This window comes from Gigantopelta aegis, chromosome 14, assembly GCF_016097555.1.
Source record: "Gigantopelta aegis isolate Gae_Host chromosome 14, Gae_host_genome, whole genome shotgun sequence".
NCBI classification, from domain to species: domain Eukaryota; kingdom Metazoa; phylum Mollusca; class Gastropoda; order Neomphalida; family Peltospiridae; genus Gigantopelta; species Gigantopelta aegis.
In genome coordinates this window covers 20,809,639-20,828,378 of record NC_054712.1, presented here as the reverse complement: position 1 = coordinate 20,828,378, position 18,740 = coordinate 20,809,639, and the positions used below count along the sequence as shown (strand labels likewise).

The window sequence follows — 18,740 nt, the reverse complement described above, 5'->3', positions numbered from 1 at the left end:
TATATATATATATATATATATATATATATATATATATATATATATATATATATATATAAGAGGCACATTAATTATGTAACCAACCGCAATCTAGGGCAACGTATATATGACAAATATAATATATACTTTATATTTTTCACAAAGGAAGCTCGAGAAAACCACTGATTACGTTTTTGATATTTTTAAATTAGTTATGCGAAGATTACACGTAGGATTAATTAATCTGTAATTATTTATCACAAATATACGTAAACATTATATGACATTTAATACTTTGAGAATACTTCTTTAATACACTTTTACCCAAGTTTATTATTTATTAATTGATGTCAACTTTTAAATTATAATGGTCTTTTAAGTGCAGAGAAGCGCTATATTGTAATTTATCATCATCATCATCATCATCACATCATCATCATCATCATCATTACCATCATTATATCATCATCATCATCACATCATCATCACATCATCATCATCATCATCATCATCATCATCATTATTATTTTTAATATTGTTATTATAGCTCCTGTAGATGGCGGATGGTCATCATGGGACGCTCCGATGCCAGTCTCACAATGTTCAGTCACTTGTGGACGGGGCCTGAAGAAGGTCAAGTACAACCGGAAGTGCAACAATCCACCACCTAGCAACGGTGGTAGACCGTGCAGCGGCATGCCACATGTTATTGTCCACCAATATTGTTACACGGGCAGGACATGTCCTACGTCACAGGGTAAGAGCTTATTATTATATTGAAATAATTCCTCATGAATATGTATTTTCACGTATATTTGTCCTGAAGGTGCATATTTGATCTATCTTCATTGGCACATACAATTAAATATATAATACAAATATATTTAAAAGTAGCTTTATATAATCAAAATGACAAAATTAGTCACATGTAAAATCGTATCTCTGTACAAAAAGTTAAAGGGTATTTTGTTTAACGACACTACTGAAGCACATTGATTAATTAATCATCGGCTGTTTAAGTCAAACATTTGGTAATTCTGACACGTAGTGTCACGGGGATCCTATAATACCCGTAACTGAATAAAACACGATTATCCAAATATCTCTCATAACTGTATATCTATTAGATCTCTCTGTATCGGGCAGTCTAATACCCGAGTGGCTCGGCTCTAGGTATAATCAGAGATAAGATCTTATATAATTATGTATATATATATATATATATATATATATATAGCACGTTTAGTTCACTAGAAAACACAACAAAACACAAAACACTTTGGAATCTGTATTAACACTACGCTGACAAATGTACTTGCCGCAGTAGTTAATTAACAACAACAAATATAACAACCCAGAACTAATCACTTAATTAGTTAATCACTAGGTGTCTAGTTTACACAATATTCTAATCACTTCACCGTGATACAACACGCACACGTGTGATAATTGAGAAACGCTGCCAGGGGAACTTAATTAATAAAGGAATTACAACTCTATTCCTAACTGGTTAATTTTTAATTAACCCTTAACTACTCATTCAGTAACCTTGTAATACAGAATTAATACTGGTACCTATCGCAATAAAGACAATAACCTACAGTTTACCTAGGTCCTCTAGGATGACCGGCTAAGCTTTATCTTACCAAATACTCGTATAAAAATATTAGAACAATGAAGCCTACTGTCTAAAGAATATTGGTATAATACAGTATTAAAATATTTAAAGTCACATCAATCACATCAAGGTTATACAGCAGAGCAGAAAAATATATTTACCACGTCCAGACTGAACTTATATAGATCGTTCAGTGGACGACGTCCGTTCCATTGGATACTTCCAATGTTTCTCCCCGATATATCTAAAATCCTACCTATTTATTCAAAAATTTCAGAGACAGCGAATATCGCCTGGGGGCACAACGCGGTACCTCACCTATCATGTGATATTCCCACAACTCCCAGAGTCGGTATATTTTCTTAGATGGTCAGACTTACTGTCGCCATTTCGCTAGCAATACCCCGATCGTAAACCGAACTAGCGGAGGTATTACGTAACTACTGGTCACATGGTCTGACCTGCTCTAAGTGCATATTGGGAACAGCTCGACCACCGTCGCGCGGGGGTATTACGTAAGCAAGCTGCACACGGCCCTCTAAAACAATTAACATCGCCACAGGCGAAAATATAAGAGCATGTTCCGTCACACGTAGTCATCAGAAAAAACCCGCTACATTTTTCCAAATGCAGAAAGGGATCTTTTATATGTACTTTCCCACAGAGGACAGCACACACCACGGCCTTTGATATACCAAAAAGAGATATCTCTGTACAAAACAAAATCATGAAGCGATTGGGTCCTGACTTCAGACTTTTAATAGATTTTGTTATATATTTTTCAATTTTAATTTTTAAAATTTGTTGAGAACTACGCACTGAATATATTTCATCATGTCGATTGTTCTAACATTTAGATATCTCATAGTGTAACATTGTCAGGGGTGTTTTAAGGGTGATGGTTTGGTGGTGCAAATAGAGCAACAGATTTGTTATTTTAATCATTTGCCCAAGGCTTATTTGTACAGACTACACTGCACACAAAAATTATATATTCTGTTTTATACACTTTATTTGATTATTAAATTTCTTATGACCCTATCCCTGACCCGGGTCTTTTACCGATGCCCTTGTAGTGTATCATTCTCGAATTATAACTAGCACAAATATTATATATTATGTAGGTCAGGGATCAATATTATACGAATTTGACTCGAGTATTTTCGAGATCAAAGCATGCAATACTATTCATGTTTAATAAATCCAAGTGGTTTTTTCCACACTCCAGTTAACGGAGGGTGGTCGGAATGGAAAAACGCAGTGGCCACCTCAGACTGCTCGGTGACGTGTGGGACCGGAAATCAGAACTTCCGTGTGTCCAGAACGTGCGACAACCCGCGACCGAGCAATGGTGGACGTCCGTGCACCGGAAGTGCGACAGCAACAGTCACCAAAGAGTGTCGCACGAACGTTATATGCCAGGGTTAGTAGAGAATCGTTTCGTCAAATCAGTTGTAGCTACGGGTATACTGGGTTGAAACGTCTCTGATAATCGAAGTTAAAAGCGGCCAGTAAGGCGGGTGGCGACCCGGTGATAGAGCGCTCGGCTGGGGTAAGATAAGAGTCATTGGATTTTATAATATAATATAATATAATATAATATAATATAATATAATATAATATAATATAATATAACAATATACATATACATATAATATACATATATATATGTATATGGATATGATACATGATATGATATGATATGATATGATATGGTATTATATGATATGATATTATATTATATTATATTATGTTATATTATATTATTATTTGGGACATAAGTTGTCCGAAATGGCGGCTAGGCACATAATTAATATATGCCCATTTTGCTCCCGCGATGTCTGTTTTATTTGTCTAATAGTAGCATCATCCCTGGATAGTAAAATTAGTTGACATGTGTTGATGTTTCAGTTGCTGTGAATGGCGGTTGGTCTGACTGGAAGAACCCCGTACCGGTGTCTGGTTGTTCAGTGACATGTGGGTCAGGAACGAGGAACTTACGCTTATCCAGAACGTGCGACAACCCGCCACCGAGCAATGGCGGACGTCAGTGTTCCGGAAGTACAACTGCAATAGTGACTAGAACCTGCAATACAAATGTTGCTTGTACAGGTAAAATAAAACTTTTTTTCTCCCACCAAAGTAATAATACTATGTTCTTAATTATTACAATTATAATGTACACGTTCTCACATTTTGTAGAATATCAAAACCCGATATTCCATCAATGGAAGGAAGGAAGGAAATGTTTTATTTAACGACGCACTCAACACATTTTATATGCGATTATATGTGATCGGACATATGGTTAAGGACCACACAACCCGCTGTCGCCACTTTATGGGCTACTCTTTTCTATTAGCAGCAAGGGATCTTTTATATGCACCATCCCACAGACATGATAACACATACCACGGCCTTTGATATACCAGTCGTGGTACACTGGCTGGAGCGAGCAATAGCCCAATAGGCCCACCGACGGTGATCGATCCTAGATCAACCGCGCATAAAGCGAACGCTTTACCACTGGGCTACGTCCCGCCCCTCCATCAATGGCGTAGCCGAAGAGGGGGAGGGGGACTCATAAAATGTATTTATCAATATAGTTCTTCAAAGAAACTATTTATGTTTAATTATCCAAATGTATCTACATTCTATGTAACGGATACAAATTTGGGCAGATCTCTTTAATGTAAGCAAATTTGTTCCAGTTTTAAAGGTTGTGAATGGCGGTTGGTCTGACTGGAAGAACCCCGTACCGGTGTCTGGTTGTTCGGTGACGTGTGGATCAGGAACAAGGAACTTCCGCTTGTCCAGAACGTGCGACAACCCGCCACCGAGCAATGGCGGACGTCAGTGCACCGGAAGCACAACTGCAATAGTGACTAGAACCTGCAATACAAACATCGCATGTGCAGGTAAAACAACTAAAAGTAATCTGTCAGTCTGTTCGTTTGTCGGTCCATCCATACACTATTCTCCAATATCTGTAGTGTATTTTACATCTAGTAGCATAAGCATGGTAATTCGTTTGCAACCCTATATAGCTTTATGGAGGTAATACAAATAAGAATAAACCTTGTCATTCAGATTCGGGAGTTTTCGTTTAATTCGGGCAACATTCAGCCTACCAATACCCTTAAAAAATGGTTACCTATACGCCTATATGTCTAGTAGTGTCGTAAAACAAAACAAATTAAACACTTTGTTTTTCTAATTCGATATACTTATAACGCGAAATTTGATTGGTTAATCAAATTTAACTGCGACATTAAAACCAGTAGTAATGTGTCGAACATTTTAGGAATCGCACATGGGACTATTAAAATATTATTGTACATTCCTACTACATAGTCGAACTTTTTTTTTTTAATTAAATGTTTAATTACTGAATTACAGTGGGGATTAGTATATTGTATTTGACCATTTGTGAGGGATGATTCTGGTTTTATGTGCTACAATTCCATTTCCGACATAAAAACAAATGTCTTTTGACTTATAAATACATTTTATTTGAACTGAAGAGAACAGAGAGACTTTGAAGTCAATACAAACTGCAGATTGATAAACACACTTAAGGCTCATATAGACTGGACGCGGCGCGTGCGTGCGGTCCGGCTAAAAAAAATAAAAAAGTCCAAATACATTAGTTTCAGTGAGAGCGTCTAAAACTGAATGCGTGCGATGTGTGCGTCTGAAAACGCATGCGACCAACCGCTATGAAATACTCGTATATGGTTTATATGTCCAAAACGCAAGATGCAGACGCAATAATCGGACCGCTCGAACGCACCGCATCCAATCTATATGAGCCATTAACCAGGAGCGTCTTCGCAATTCGCTTGAAAATATCGCCAATCCTAGATTTTAAAATAATATAAAAACATTTTTTGACGTATCTGAATGTGTTGATGTTCCAGTTGCTGTGAATGGCGGCTGGTCCGACTGGAAGAACCCCATATCGGTGTCTGGTTGTTCGGTGACGTGTGGATCAGGAACGAGGAACTTCCGCTTGTCCAGAACGTGCGACAACCCGCCACCGAGCAATGGCGGACGTCAGTGTTCCGGAAGTACAACATCTACTGTCACCAGAACGTGCAATACAAACGTTGCCTGTCCAGGTGAACTAATATATGTTGATCCATCCACCCATCCGTCCGTCCGTCCGTTCATCCACCCAAAACCCATCCATCAACCCACCCATCCATCCATCCATCGACTTTAGACCACCCAAACACACCCACCCATTCATCACACCATCCGTTCTTCCGTCCACTTATTCTTTAGTCTGTTTATTCATCCATTCGTCCATGCGTTCTATCCACTGTGTCCATCCATCGATCCTTCATTTCATCCACCTATCTTTCCTCCTGTCCGATCGTCCGCCCATTGATCCCATGACTCCCCTATGACTTCACCAGTGAACATGAGCGAATATATTTTTAACATTATTATTCAATAGTCTGGAATAGATCATCCACCTTGTTTGCCTACCAGCACTTGCGCGAAATACTTGATAAATAGAGAATAATACATTGAGTGGCCGTTAGATACCATTTATCTCACAACGAGCGAAAGCGAGTTTGAGACGTTTTTAAACAACAAGTTGTGAGATAAATGGTATCTAACGGACACGAATGTATTATTCTATTGCTTACATATCCTCAAAAATCACGTTTTAAGCCAATTTTAACATCTTTTTCGACAAAACGTTATTTACAGCCGTTGCACTTGTAGTTAGCTTACGCGTCTCAGACACATGAATATCAGGTTAACTATACGTCACAGTCTAATCAATTTCCACCGTGTAGTTTTTCATTGGTGGTATGGCATTGGTGACCTGGTCATCACCTAAAAACAGCCAGTCATATGTCCTGAAATTGTTAACACACATACCTGTATTAACAGCCATGTGTAACGAAACATAACGCATGGTGTTCTCACCAACGGGTGTGTAAGAAACGCATTCAAACGGGATCGTCTACCTAATTCGCTAACCCTGGATTTTAAAGCAAAGTAACCGAATTTGTTTATGTTTCAGAGGTTGTGAATGGCGGCTGGTCTGACTGGAAGAATCCCGTACCGGTGTCTGGTTGTTCAGTGACGTGTGGATCAGGAACGAGGAACGTCCGCTTGTCCAGAACGTGCGACAACCCGCCACCGAGCAATGGCGGACGTCAGTGTTCCGGAAGTACAACATCTACTGTCACCAGAACGTGCAATACAAACGTTGCCTGTCCAGGTGAGAACTAACATATGTTGATCCATACATCCATCCGTCCGTCTGTCCATCCACCCAAAACCCATCCATCCATCCATCCATCCACCCATTCTTCCATCCACTTATTCTTCAGTCTGTCTATCCATCCATTCGTTCATGCGTTCTATCCACTATGTCCATCCATCACTTCATCCATATATCCATCCGTTTTTCCATCTATCCATCAATCCGCCCGTCAGTCCATTAATCCGTTTATCAATTGTAAAATAAAAGAAAGAAAGAGATGTTTTATTTAACGACGCTCTCAACACATTTTATTTACGGTTATATGGTGTCAGACATATGGTTAAGAACCACATAGATATTGAGAGACAAAACTCGCTGTCGCCACTTCATGGGCTACTCTTTTCAATTAGCAGAGAGGGATCTTTTATATGCACCATCCCACAGACAGGGTAGTACATACCACGGCCTTTGATATACCAGTCGTGGTGCACTAGCTGGGACGAGAAATAGCCCAATGAGCCCACTAACGGGGATCGAACCCAGACCGACCGCGCATCGAGGCAGGATTTTACCACTGGGCTACAGTCCGCCCCCCCCCCCCCCCCCCTATCAGTTGTGTGTACTCATTATAGTCTATTCATGTTATGTTATATAACGTGGTGGGAATAATAAAAAAAGAGTAGTGATTGCGGGGTGGGGGGCGGGGAGAGCATTACCCCCATGACTCCCCCATGGCTTCGCCAGTGATCATGAGCGAAATTGTTTTATTATTTAATAGCCTATAATAGATCATCCACCTTGTTTGTCTACCAGCAAATGGGCACATACTTGATAAATAGAGAATAATACATGAGTGGCCGTTAGATACCATTTATCTCATAACGAGTTGTTTTAAAATGTATCTAACAGAGAATAATACATGAGTGGCCGTTAGATACCATTTATCTCACAACGAGTTGGGTGGCCGTTAGATACCATTTATCTCACAACGAGTTGTTTTAAAATGTATCTAACAGAGAATAATACATGAGTGGCCGTTAGATACCATTTATCTCACAACGAGTTGTTTTAAAATGTATCTAACAGAGAATAATACATGAGTGACCGTTAGATACCATTTATCTCACAACGAGTGGTTTTAAAATGTATCTAACAGAGAATAATACATGAGTGGCCGTTAGATACCATTTATCTCACAACGAGTTGTTTTAAAATGTATCTAATGAGCGAAAGCGAGTTTGATACGTTTTTAAACAACGAGTTGTAAGATAAATTGTATCTAAAGGGTGTATACTACCAAATCAAATTCCATAGACGACAATAGTAACATATGTGGCTAAAACTCCTACCTGCAACGTATCAACCGACATAAACGCCACGGATATAAATACTACCACCCCTCACACTTAAAGTGAATCAGAAAAAAATGGGGGTCAAGCTGCTCGTTTCTGAGATAACGGGTAGCGTCTATGACTACCCTAGTTCCGTACAAAATTCGAGGACTTTTTTTTACAGGTACCCCATACATGCACAAGCACAAGGCTACTTGACACACTGGTACTAGATGAAATAAAATTACATATTATTTTTACCCAGATGAAACTATTATTTTTTACAACCAACACACTCACATTTATAACCAATCACAGGACATGTGGTGTTCACTTCTCTATCAAAAGTTCGGTGCACCTCGAACTTTGACCCAGCCGGAAGTTATTTGGTTTAGTACTACCTATAGGACACGAATGTATTATTCAATTTTTTTCACATATCCTCAAAAACCTGGTTTTAAAGGCATACTATCACAGATTTAAGAACCTTATTTATCTAAAAATGGATAATAAATAAAAATTACATTAATATTTGGAAACCTAATCTAGCTATCGCATCACCTTAACTGAACCACGATGGAGTGAAATCCATGTCAACCCTGTTGACAATATTAGTTTTTTAATTATAGACCATTGCCATAATTCAACTATTTTTACGAAATATCATTAACATATGGAGTGTGGTGGCTACGTAGATGGTTGAATAAAGTACATTTAGAGACAAATCAAATTTATATATTTTTAGGAAATACTTTGTTAGGCTATTTAATAGGTCTGTGGTCTGTGACAATATGCCTTTAAGCAAATTTTAACATCTTTTTTTACTAAACGCGTCACAGACACATGAATGTCAGGTTAACTATACGTCAAAGTCTAATCGATTTTCATCGTGTAGTTTTTCATTGGTTGTATGGCATTGGTGACCTGGTCATCACCTGGGAGCAGCCAGTCGTATGTCTTGAAATTGTTAACACACGTACATGTGTTAACAACTATGCGTAACCAAAAATAACGGGTGTGTAAGAAACGCATTTAAACGGGATCGTCTACCTAATTCGCCAACCCTGGATTTTAAAACAAAGTAACCGAATTTGTTGATGTTTCAGAGGTTGTGAATGGTGGCTGGTCTGACTGGAAGAATCCCGTACCGGTGTCTGGTTGTTCAGTGACGTGTGGATCAGGAACGAGGAACTTCCGCTTGTCCAGAACGTGCGACAACCCGCCACCAAGTAATGGCGGACGTCGGTGTTCCGGAAGTACAACGTCTACTGTCACCAGAACGTGCAATACAAACGTTGCCTGTCCAGGTGAAGTAACATTCTTCTATCTATTCATTCATTCATTTATACCTCCTTCCATCCACCCACCAATTCCTGATTCCATTTAGCAACCTTGATGTCCGTCCGTCCGTCCATCCAACCATCCGTCCATCAATTCATCCTTCCACTTGTCCATCCATCTTGATGGATTGTAATCATCTGAGAGAAACTAGAAAAGATATCATTGGGCGAAGAGATGTGATCCTTTCGATTCCATCCTAAACCTTTATTGAAATTTCTTCGAGATACTGCCTTTTATTCTATATTTTAATTTGATCTCTCTGTGATATCTGTATTGTTTGCACAGTTCTTTACACTGTGTATTAATTTAACAGTTGTATTTTTATACTGATGTTGATCATCACTAATGTTTGCATATACCATAGTTAGACACCCAATAGCCGATGTATTTTTCGTGCTGGGGTGTCGTCAAGCGTTCATTCATTCATTCATTCATTCATTCATTCATTCATACTATTGTTTCAGTCGTCTGACGATCCATTCTTCCATCTATCCTTCCAATCATCCATCCATGCATCCTCCGTTTGTCCATCCATCCATTTATTCGCCGACTGTATCCATTACAGTTCAGTACACCAACTGTATTTCATTCATCCTTGTGAAAACGTTAAAAGAGAATGCTAATGGGGAAAATGTAACAAGCTGTCTGCTAACCAAAAGCCGATAATTAATTAATCAGTGTTTTCTAGTGATGCCATTAAATACAAACAAAAGTTAACGTTGACTGAGTATACTAGCCTCGATGGCGCAGTGGTTAAGCCAAAGGACTACAGGCTAGTAGGTACAGGGTTCGCAGCAAGGTACCGGCTCCAACCAAGAGCGAGTTCTTATGGGCTCAGTGGGTAGGTGTAAGGCCACTACACCCTCTTCTCTCTCACTAACCAGCTAACAACTAACCCACTGTCCTGGACAGACAGCCCAGATAGCTGAGGTGTGTGCCCAGGACAGCGTGCTTGAACCTTAATTGGATATAAGCGCGAAAATAAGTTGAAATGAATAACTGTGTATACCTGAGGCATGTACAGAAGGGTTAGCGATTGTGGTCGCTATACCTTTTTTTTTTGCGCCAGTGTTACGATAGAAGATAATGGTACCAGTCAAGTTATTCGTGAACGCTCGGCCTCTTGAACACACCACCTAGTTTAAACGTCTAAAGCCTAGCTCAGGTCGACCAAGCGACTATACAGATAGTCGCCGACTGACTTTTCTGCATCAGACTGCGATTGCGTAAGGATCGCATGTAACAGATTCGTTGCTGATAGGGTGTGACAGGAATGGTCTTGCGATGGTAATACGACCATCGGCATCAGTCGGCGATCCAGTGTGACCCGAATTGTCTTGTGATGGTAATACGACCATCGGCATCAGTCGGCGATCCAGTGTGACCCGAATTGTCTTGCGATGGTGTTACGACCATCGGCATCAGTCAGCGATCCAGTGTGACCCGAATTGTCTTGCGATGGTGATACGATGATCGGCATCAGTCGGGGATCCAGTGTGACCCGAATTGTCTTGCGATGGTGTTACGATGATCGGCATCAGTCGGCGATCCAGCGTGACCCAAATGGTCTTGCGATGGTGTTACGATGATCGGCATCAGTCGGGGATCCCTAAAAAAAGGAAAGAAAATCACCCGTCTGTGATACGATGAAACAGAACACCCCTAACCATCGGACACAGAACTTAGTCGACCTGAGCGTGATTGCGCTTTTCATCATTTGTGGCCAGAGTGTAAAAACAAAATTCTGATCCCGACCATAATCTGTGTAATTGCAAGGTCGACCTGAGCTAGGCGTAGGATTACCCTTGGTCTGCGGCGATTGGGAACATTCTGCGACCTGTTACAGATTTTTATGGAAACCAGACTTTAAGACAAATGCTGGTATTGATTTCATATTTCGTTTGTACTTCAGGTTCCTGTGGACGATCGGTGCTAGGCCTCGTGCCCACGTCAAAGATCGTCGGAGGAGTGTCTGCCCAGGAGAAGGAGTTTCCTTGGCAGGCGGCCGTTCTCCTCAACGGCTTCCTGCAGTGTGGGGGTGTACTGATCGACGAACTGCACGTGCTCACGGCCGGACACTGTCTAGAGTAGGTACACGTCACACCAAGATGGCCGACATATTTATTTTATTTTATTTTTTTAACATTATCCGTGTCCAGATTAGTACATTCGTAAGCTGGAGCAGCTGAGGATCCATGGGGTGAATGCTTGAGATGTGCCAGTATCTGTCTATGTCTACACCGGTCTACACCGGTTCAGCCATCGGACGTAAGGCTGGTAGGTACAGGGTTCGCAGCCCGGTACTGGTTCCCATCCAGAGCGAGTTCTTAAGGACTCAATGGGTAGGCGTAAGGCCACTACACCAGCTTCTCTCTCACTAACCACTAACAATTAACAACTATCCAACATGTCCTGGACAGACAGCCCAGATAGCTGAGGGGTATGCCTTAATTGGATATAAGCACGAAAATAAGTTGATATGAATGAGATGTGCAACCCTCTGCACTAAATTTCAAAATGCCCCTAAGATACAGTTGTTAACGGATGAATACAATGAATTTCTTTCTTTTTAATGATGGAAATGTAGACTTATTATTTTGGTCAATTAGATGTCACAGGAGACGATTGTCATATATGCAAAACATATTAGTATACTTTGGACCGCCCCCCAAAGAGCATTAGTATAGTCAGACATTTATATGTAGGTACCCAGATTGGAGGGAGGGCATCCATACTGACTATGAGTGGTGTTATGGGGCGATACATAAATGTAAAAGGTGGTGGAAGAAAAACAAAAGTGTGATTAGGGGAGACATGACCCCCCCCCCCCCCCCCCCATTGCCTCCCTTATGCTATGATAGTGAGAAAGATCCAGTATATGTCTGTGTCTATACAAGGCAGGGTCAAAGACTGGAAAGAATGTTTTGACAATATGAGGACTGTCACTACAAAGACGACTCATTTCTATTTCATCTATAGGAGGTAAAGAAAGAAATGTTTTATTTAACGACGCACTCAACACATTTTATTTACGGTTATATGGCGTCAGACATATGGTTACGGACCACACAGATTTTGAGAGGAAACCCGCTGTCGCCACTACATGGGCTACTCTTCCGATTAGCAGCAAGGGATCTTTTATTTGCGCTTCCCACAGGCAGGATAGCACAAACCATGGCCTTTGTTGAACCAGTTATGGATCACTGGTCGGTGCAAGTGGTTTACACCTACCCATTGAGCCTTGCGGAGCACTCACTCAAGGTTTGGAGTCGGTATCTGGATTAAAGATCCCATGCCTCGACTGGGATCCGAACCCAGTACCTACCAGCCTGTAGACCGATGGCCTGCCACGACGCCATCGAGGCCGGTGTCTATAGGTGTGCCACTCACAAATCACTGTCCAAGAAGTGATGGTCGCATTACGGCTTCTTTGTTGTAACAGAGTAGTACATTTGTAAGCCGGACAAAACCTACAATTCTCGGTTGTTCCCGGTTAGGTGTTGTCCTAGCCTGTCTGTGGGAAAGTGCATATAAAAAGATCCCTTGCCGCAAATTCCAACTAATATCCAATAGTCGATAATTAAATTTGCTCTAATGATGTCCTTACAAAAACGTTTATACCCCCTACCTAGCAGGACCGTTTTCAAAGTGTGTGTGTGTGTGTGTGTGTGTGTGTGTGTCATTTTTATGGTTATTGTATCGTCAGGTTTCCGTATTAGCATTATAAGACATTTTAAGCCCCCCCCCCCCCCCCCCAGCCCCCCGGCTCCTACGGGCCTGCCTAGAAAGGTAATCTTGCATCCATCCCTGAGCTCCAGCCAGTGCACCGCAACTGGTACATCAAAGGCTGTGGTATGTGCTATCCTGTCTATGGGATGATGCATATAAGTGATCCCTTGCTGCTAACCGAAAAGAGTAGCCCATGAAGTGGCGACAGCGGGTTTCTCTCTCAACATCTGTGTGGTCCTTAACCATATGTCTGACGCCATATAACCGTAAATAAAATGTGTTGAGTGCATCCTTAAAACATTTCTTTCTTTCTTTCTTTCCATCCCTGAGTTGTTACCCATAAAGGTAATTTACAATGCTTGTGCAACATTGTACCGGCCTCGGTGATGTCGTGGTTAACCCATAGGACATAAGGCTGGCAGGTACTGGGTTCGCAGCTCGGTACCGGCTCCCACTCAGAGCGAGGTTTAACGACTCAGTGGGTAGGTGGAAGACCACTACACCCTCTTCTCTCTCACTAACCACTAACCACTAACCCACTTTCCTGGACAGACATCCCAGAAATAGCTGAGGTGTGTGCTCAGAACAGCGTACTCGAATCTTAATTGGATATAAGCACGGATATATTAAGTTGAAATAAATAACTGAATGAATGTGTAACGTTTCAGAAATGGCGGCCGGGTGTCGGTGCAGCTGGGGAAGCACTACGTGGACGACGCCAAGAACGGCAACATGCAGGTGATCCAGGCGGCCAACTACAAACTACACGAGCAGTTCAGACAGCCCACTGGTTTACGTACGTTCAGTCAGTTCCGTAGTTTAGACCTGATCTCAGATATGTGTTATTAGTTTCTTGTCATACAGGCACCTTCGAACGATATCTGGAGATTAGGTAAGGGCAGTCTTTAGTGTAAGGGCTGGGAGGGGGAGGGGGGGGGGGGGGGGGGCGGATACATAAACTAGATTTTCATCTTTATTTATATAGAAGTAGGACAAAAACGTACATTATCGTCCTCAGCCATCCTCCCTTCCCCTCTCCCGGCTCCCACAGGTCTGTTGTAGCCTGTTGACCAAACAGCAACATACCATATATTCATTTAATGATAAAATTAAATGAACTCCAAAATAAACTAAAAGTCTTAAAGCCGCACGCCCTAGTTCCATCCAGCAAAAATAAATTATAATTTGGTTAATCTACAAACCTGTAACACACTTAGATCACGTTTTTATCAAATGGAGTGAAAAAGCAGGTTTTATATCGATAAATACAATGGGAATCCCCATGTCCCAATTGCTTGAAATAATTTTGAAAGTTAGTATTCTGATGTCACCGGTAGATGTCGCTCAAAGCACAACAATGCCTACGTCACACAAATTTCACAGAGTGCTCACAGACTTGGGGTGCGTTCCTTTCACCTCTCCTGGACATGTTCCAACTGTTCTGTCCTGGTTGTATTCCCTCTCCAGATATCGTAAGATTTAGCAAAATTATTGGTTTTAAGGGTTTGTAACGTTTTGTATTGAGACACTTACTTGTCTGAACTTTATTGTTACTGAAAATGTTCACGAACTGTGAAAAAAAATCTCACAAATGAACAACAAGCAAACGACAACAAATCGGATGTTGATTGCGCGAACCGTGCACGAGAAAACAAACCGAACCAAAATGATAACGGTCACGTGGTATACCATCGTCTGTGACGTTTACACAGGAAGATTCCCTCTAAAAATAGATTGGACCTCGCTTGCTTAACGGTTTTTTCTCGAGTGCACGCGGCTTTTTAAGAAATAAAAAAAATGCAGTTCGTTGTGTTACAAACATCAGGATTACCAGGATTACTAAAAAGCACTTCAGGTGAATGGAAATGTGTATTCTAAATAATAAAATGTAAGTAAAGTGCAATTTTATTTGTGAAAAAATGGGTTTAATAGCGAAAAACAACGCCGTAATGGTTAACAACTAGTCGTAACTAGGGCGTGTCCCTTTAAGTATTGTAGGGAATTTTGAACTTGCTAGTTTTGGACACTCGAGCATTTAGAGACGTCGTCCTAAGAGGACTGCCACTTCCAAGACTTGACAAAATAGGATGTTTGGTCTTTATTTAGTGAGTGTCCATACCAGTTAATTCTTACAGAGTATTCTTTTTTCATTTATATTACCGCACGTGCATTTGCTGAAGTTAAAAACGAGAAGTTTGTGATTGTTATTGCAGTTAACGACATCGCAATGATCACCTTGGAAACGCCGGCCTCGATAAACGACTACGTCAAGCCAATTTGCATCCCTGACGCCAGCATGGTACTCAACTACAACAGATTCGGAATCGCATCGGGATTCGGACTAGATGCCTCATCTCAAAGTGCGGAACATTTCTCCCTTTTCCCTCTTTTTTGAATTTCATCTTTAGGCGTTTTTTGTTTTGTTTTTTTCTTCGTTGTTGTTTGTCTGAAACATACTATATCAGACTCTATACATACATACATACATACATACATACATACATACATACATACATACATATATATATATATATATATACACACACACACACACACACATAAAATTATTGTGCATCAATAAATATTTGGTAATTTTCATCTTTACCACTGAAGAAAATCTATAGAAACTCTGAAATGAATGTAATGGGTCATATGGATTGGATGCGGCGCGTACGTGCGGTCCGACTATTGCTTCTTGTGCATCTGTGTCTTGCGGCTGGGTGCATGCATTTTGCAAACGCTCAACTCGAACGCATTCAGTCTAGACTCTCATTGAAACTCTATTTCTCGATCCAGCCAGTGCACCACGACTGGTATATCAAAAGCCATGGTATGTGCTGTCATCTCTATGGGATGGTGCATATAAAATATCCCTTGCTTCTAATCGAAAAAGAGTAGCTCATGAAGTGGCGACAGCGGGTTTTCTCCCTCAATGTCTGTGTGGTCCTTAACTATATGTCCGACGCCATATAACCGTAAATAAAATGTGTTGTTAAATAAAATATTTCCTTCCTTCCTTTCGTCCTCATTGAAACTAATGTTTCTATTTTTTTTTATTCTGACCGCACGAACGCGCTTTCAGTCTTTATGAGCCTTAAGAAAATTAATCTTTGTCCTTCACAGAAAAAAAATTTATTGTCTAGATATTATCTACTACATGAATCAATATTTATTTTTAAATAGGGATCGTATTCATATCTCCAATTTACCATATGTGTTGGATATGACTTAAAAAGCTAAGTAAAGCACACGTAATATTTAAAAAAATGCTTTGAATGTCTCCCATACAACGTTAATAGTGGTAGTTTAAAATCCTGTTTTGTTTTTTAAAGATGGCGGAAGGCAGCCGAGCGAACTGAATAAGGTCTCGTTACAAATGTACGACAGCGAGTCATGTAGACGGATATTCTCTGAAACGATCCGTGTGGTTGGTCCAGGCGTCATCTGCGCGTCCAATGGAATGGACGGAGGCAAAGATTCTTGTCAGGTTAGTGACAGTATATCATAAACCCTTTGAAAGATTTTATTTATTGTTAATAATTATTCAAAAGGGTACTATTGTCCACCAGCCAGCAGGCCGGACCCTGAAACCCCCCCTCCCCAAACCCCCCCCCCACAAAAAAACAACAAAAACAAACAAAACAAAAAACAACAACAACAAACAAACAAACAAACAAAACCCCGGTGATTTTGAGGAGCCATGCAAAATATTACAGTAATGAGCATTGGTATTTAAATAATCCTTTTATAGTACTATTTTTTTGAAAGTTTGTTTTGTTTAACAACACCACTGGAGCACATCGATTAATTAATCATCGGCTATTGGATATCAGTTTTAATTCACATACTAATGGAAGCTAAAATTACTCTCCTTGAACTACTTGTAGAGGAATGATGGGGAGTGAGAGAGATAGCCTACCGTACACGGCGAGGTCGACACCATCATTTTTAACGATGCATTTCTGTTATGAAATATTCATTGAAGCAGACGAAAGAAGCTGGATGCTTCACAGTTACAGACTAAATCTGCTTTACAAATTATTTTTTATTTTTATCTGTTTAAATGCATATTGTCACAGACCACTGACCTATTACATGGCCTAACAAAGTATTACTTAAAAATATATATATTTGATTTGTCCCTAAATGTACTTTATTCAACCATCTATGTAACCACCATACTCTACTTATTAATGATATTTTGTAAAAATAATTGAATTATGGCATTGGTCCATAATTCAAAAACTAACATTGCTGAGACAGTTGACATGGACTTCACTCCATCATGGTGTAGTTAAAGTGATGCAATAGCTAGATTTGGTCTGTAAAAGTTAATGTAATTTTTATTTATTATTAATTTTTAAAGAAATAAGGTCCTTAAATCTGTGACAGTATGCCTTTAAAAGTGATTCCATGCCTATTACTAGTACTGAAATATTTTTCTGTAACATCTTAATCTATTCTTTTTTCATTGTATTAGTGATTTTGCTTTGTTTTTGCATTTCCGCTATCATTCACGGAGAGACAGACAGACAGACAGACAGACAGATAGTTCATTACAACAGAATAAAATTTAGCATATACATAAACAATATAAATTATAAAATTGTAATGAGCCACTCTATACTGAGTTATGAGAGACTATTCGCTAAAAGTATTTAAAAGACAAATAAAGTAAATAATCCAATATAGTACAGTTAAAACAATGGCAGCACAAATAAAACAGTAAGATCAAGTAACTCCCCACCACTAACTCCTCGGATAATTTTAGTTCTCATTCCGATAACAATGTAATTTAAAGAAGGTGTTTTTCATGTAGTTGATATTCTGATCTAATCTGATAATGTGTATGATTATATGGAACAGTATTACGAATTTACTTTTTCATGTTTCAGGGTGATTCAGGTGGGCCGCTAATGGCGGATATAAATGGCGTGTACTTCCTGTTTGGTCTGGTTTCGACTGGTCGAGGGTGCGCGCAGCCTGGGGAAACCGGTTTCTACACCAAAGTCCACTACTACTCTGACTGGATTAAAGCCAACTCATAGTTCGTGCAGATACGCATTCCATCTGTGCTAGCGTTTGTGATGTAAACCCTCCAAAAACATTCATTCTAAATAAAAATGAATAAAAATAATTAGGTTCGTGAAATTGTAAATTATTTTAAATATTAAATTCATGAGGTATGGTAAATTAAACAATAGTTTTATTGATATGGAAAAAAAAGACGAATAGGTGGTTATTAAAATTTAAAATCAGTTTTAAACAGACGGGTGTTTTTCCTAATTGATTTGAGCTTTGGGTAGAATAGGACCTTCACCATCATTGTCCACTCACACTCAATTCAATGTTTCTCTCTCTCTCTCTCTCTCTCTCTCTCTCTCTCTCTCTCTCTCTCTCTCTCTCTATCTCTCTCTCTCTCTCTCTCTCTCATATGGTGCTCTGGTGTCGTTTAACATTCATTCATTCAATTTTCTCTCTCGCTCACTATCCACATTTATCAGTCTCTTCATCT

The 18,740-nt window shown here is 39.9% G+C and overlaps 1 protein-coding gene across 1 annotated transcript; it reads left to right on the top strand.

Moving 5' to 3' along the window:
• Window positions 1–546: 546 nt before the first annotated feature.
• Window positions 547–18,483, top strand: LOC121389431 (coadhesin-like). Its single transcript, XM_041521058.1, has 12 exons — window positions 547–736; window positions 2,826–3,020; window positions 3,509–3,709; window positions 4,309–4,515; window positions 5,518–5,718; window positions 6,639–6,839; window positions 9,262–9,462; window positions 11,409–11,583; window positions 13,894–14,021; window positions 15,439–15,585; window positions 16,558–16,712; window positions 18,121–18,483. Exons 1-12 carry the CDS (start codon window positions 565–567, stop codon window positions 18,271–18,273), a joined length of 2,136 nt encoding a protein of 711 aa, XP_041376992.1. The 5' UTR covers window positions 547–564; the 3' UTR covers window positions 18,274–18,483.
• The last annotated feature ends 257 nt before the right edge of the window (window positions 18,484–18,740 follow it).

What these genes read in the sequence shown, in the direction of transcription:
- LOC121389431 (XM_041521058.1), top strand. Translation starts at nt 565, where the DNA reads ATGCCAGTCTCACAATGTTCAGTCACTTGTGGACGGGGCCTGAAGAAG. An exon ending in TACAAACGTTGCCTGTCCAG is followed by an intron (nt 5,719 to 6,638) that starts GTGAACTAATAT and finishes TTTATGTTTCAG; the next exon opens with AGGTTGTGAATGGCGGCTGG. An exon ending in TACAAACGTTGCCTGTCCAG is followed by an intron (nt 9,463 to 11,408) that starts GTGAAGTAACAT and finishes TTTGTACTTCAG; the next exon opens with GTTCCTGTGGACGATCGGTG.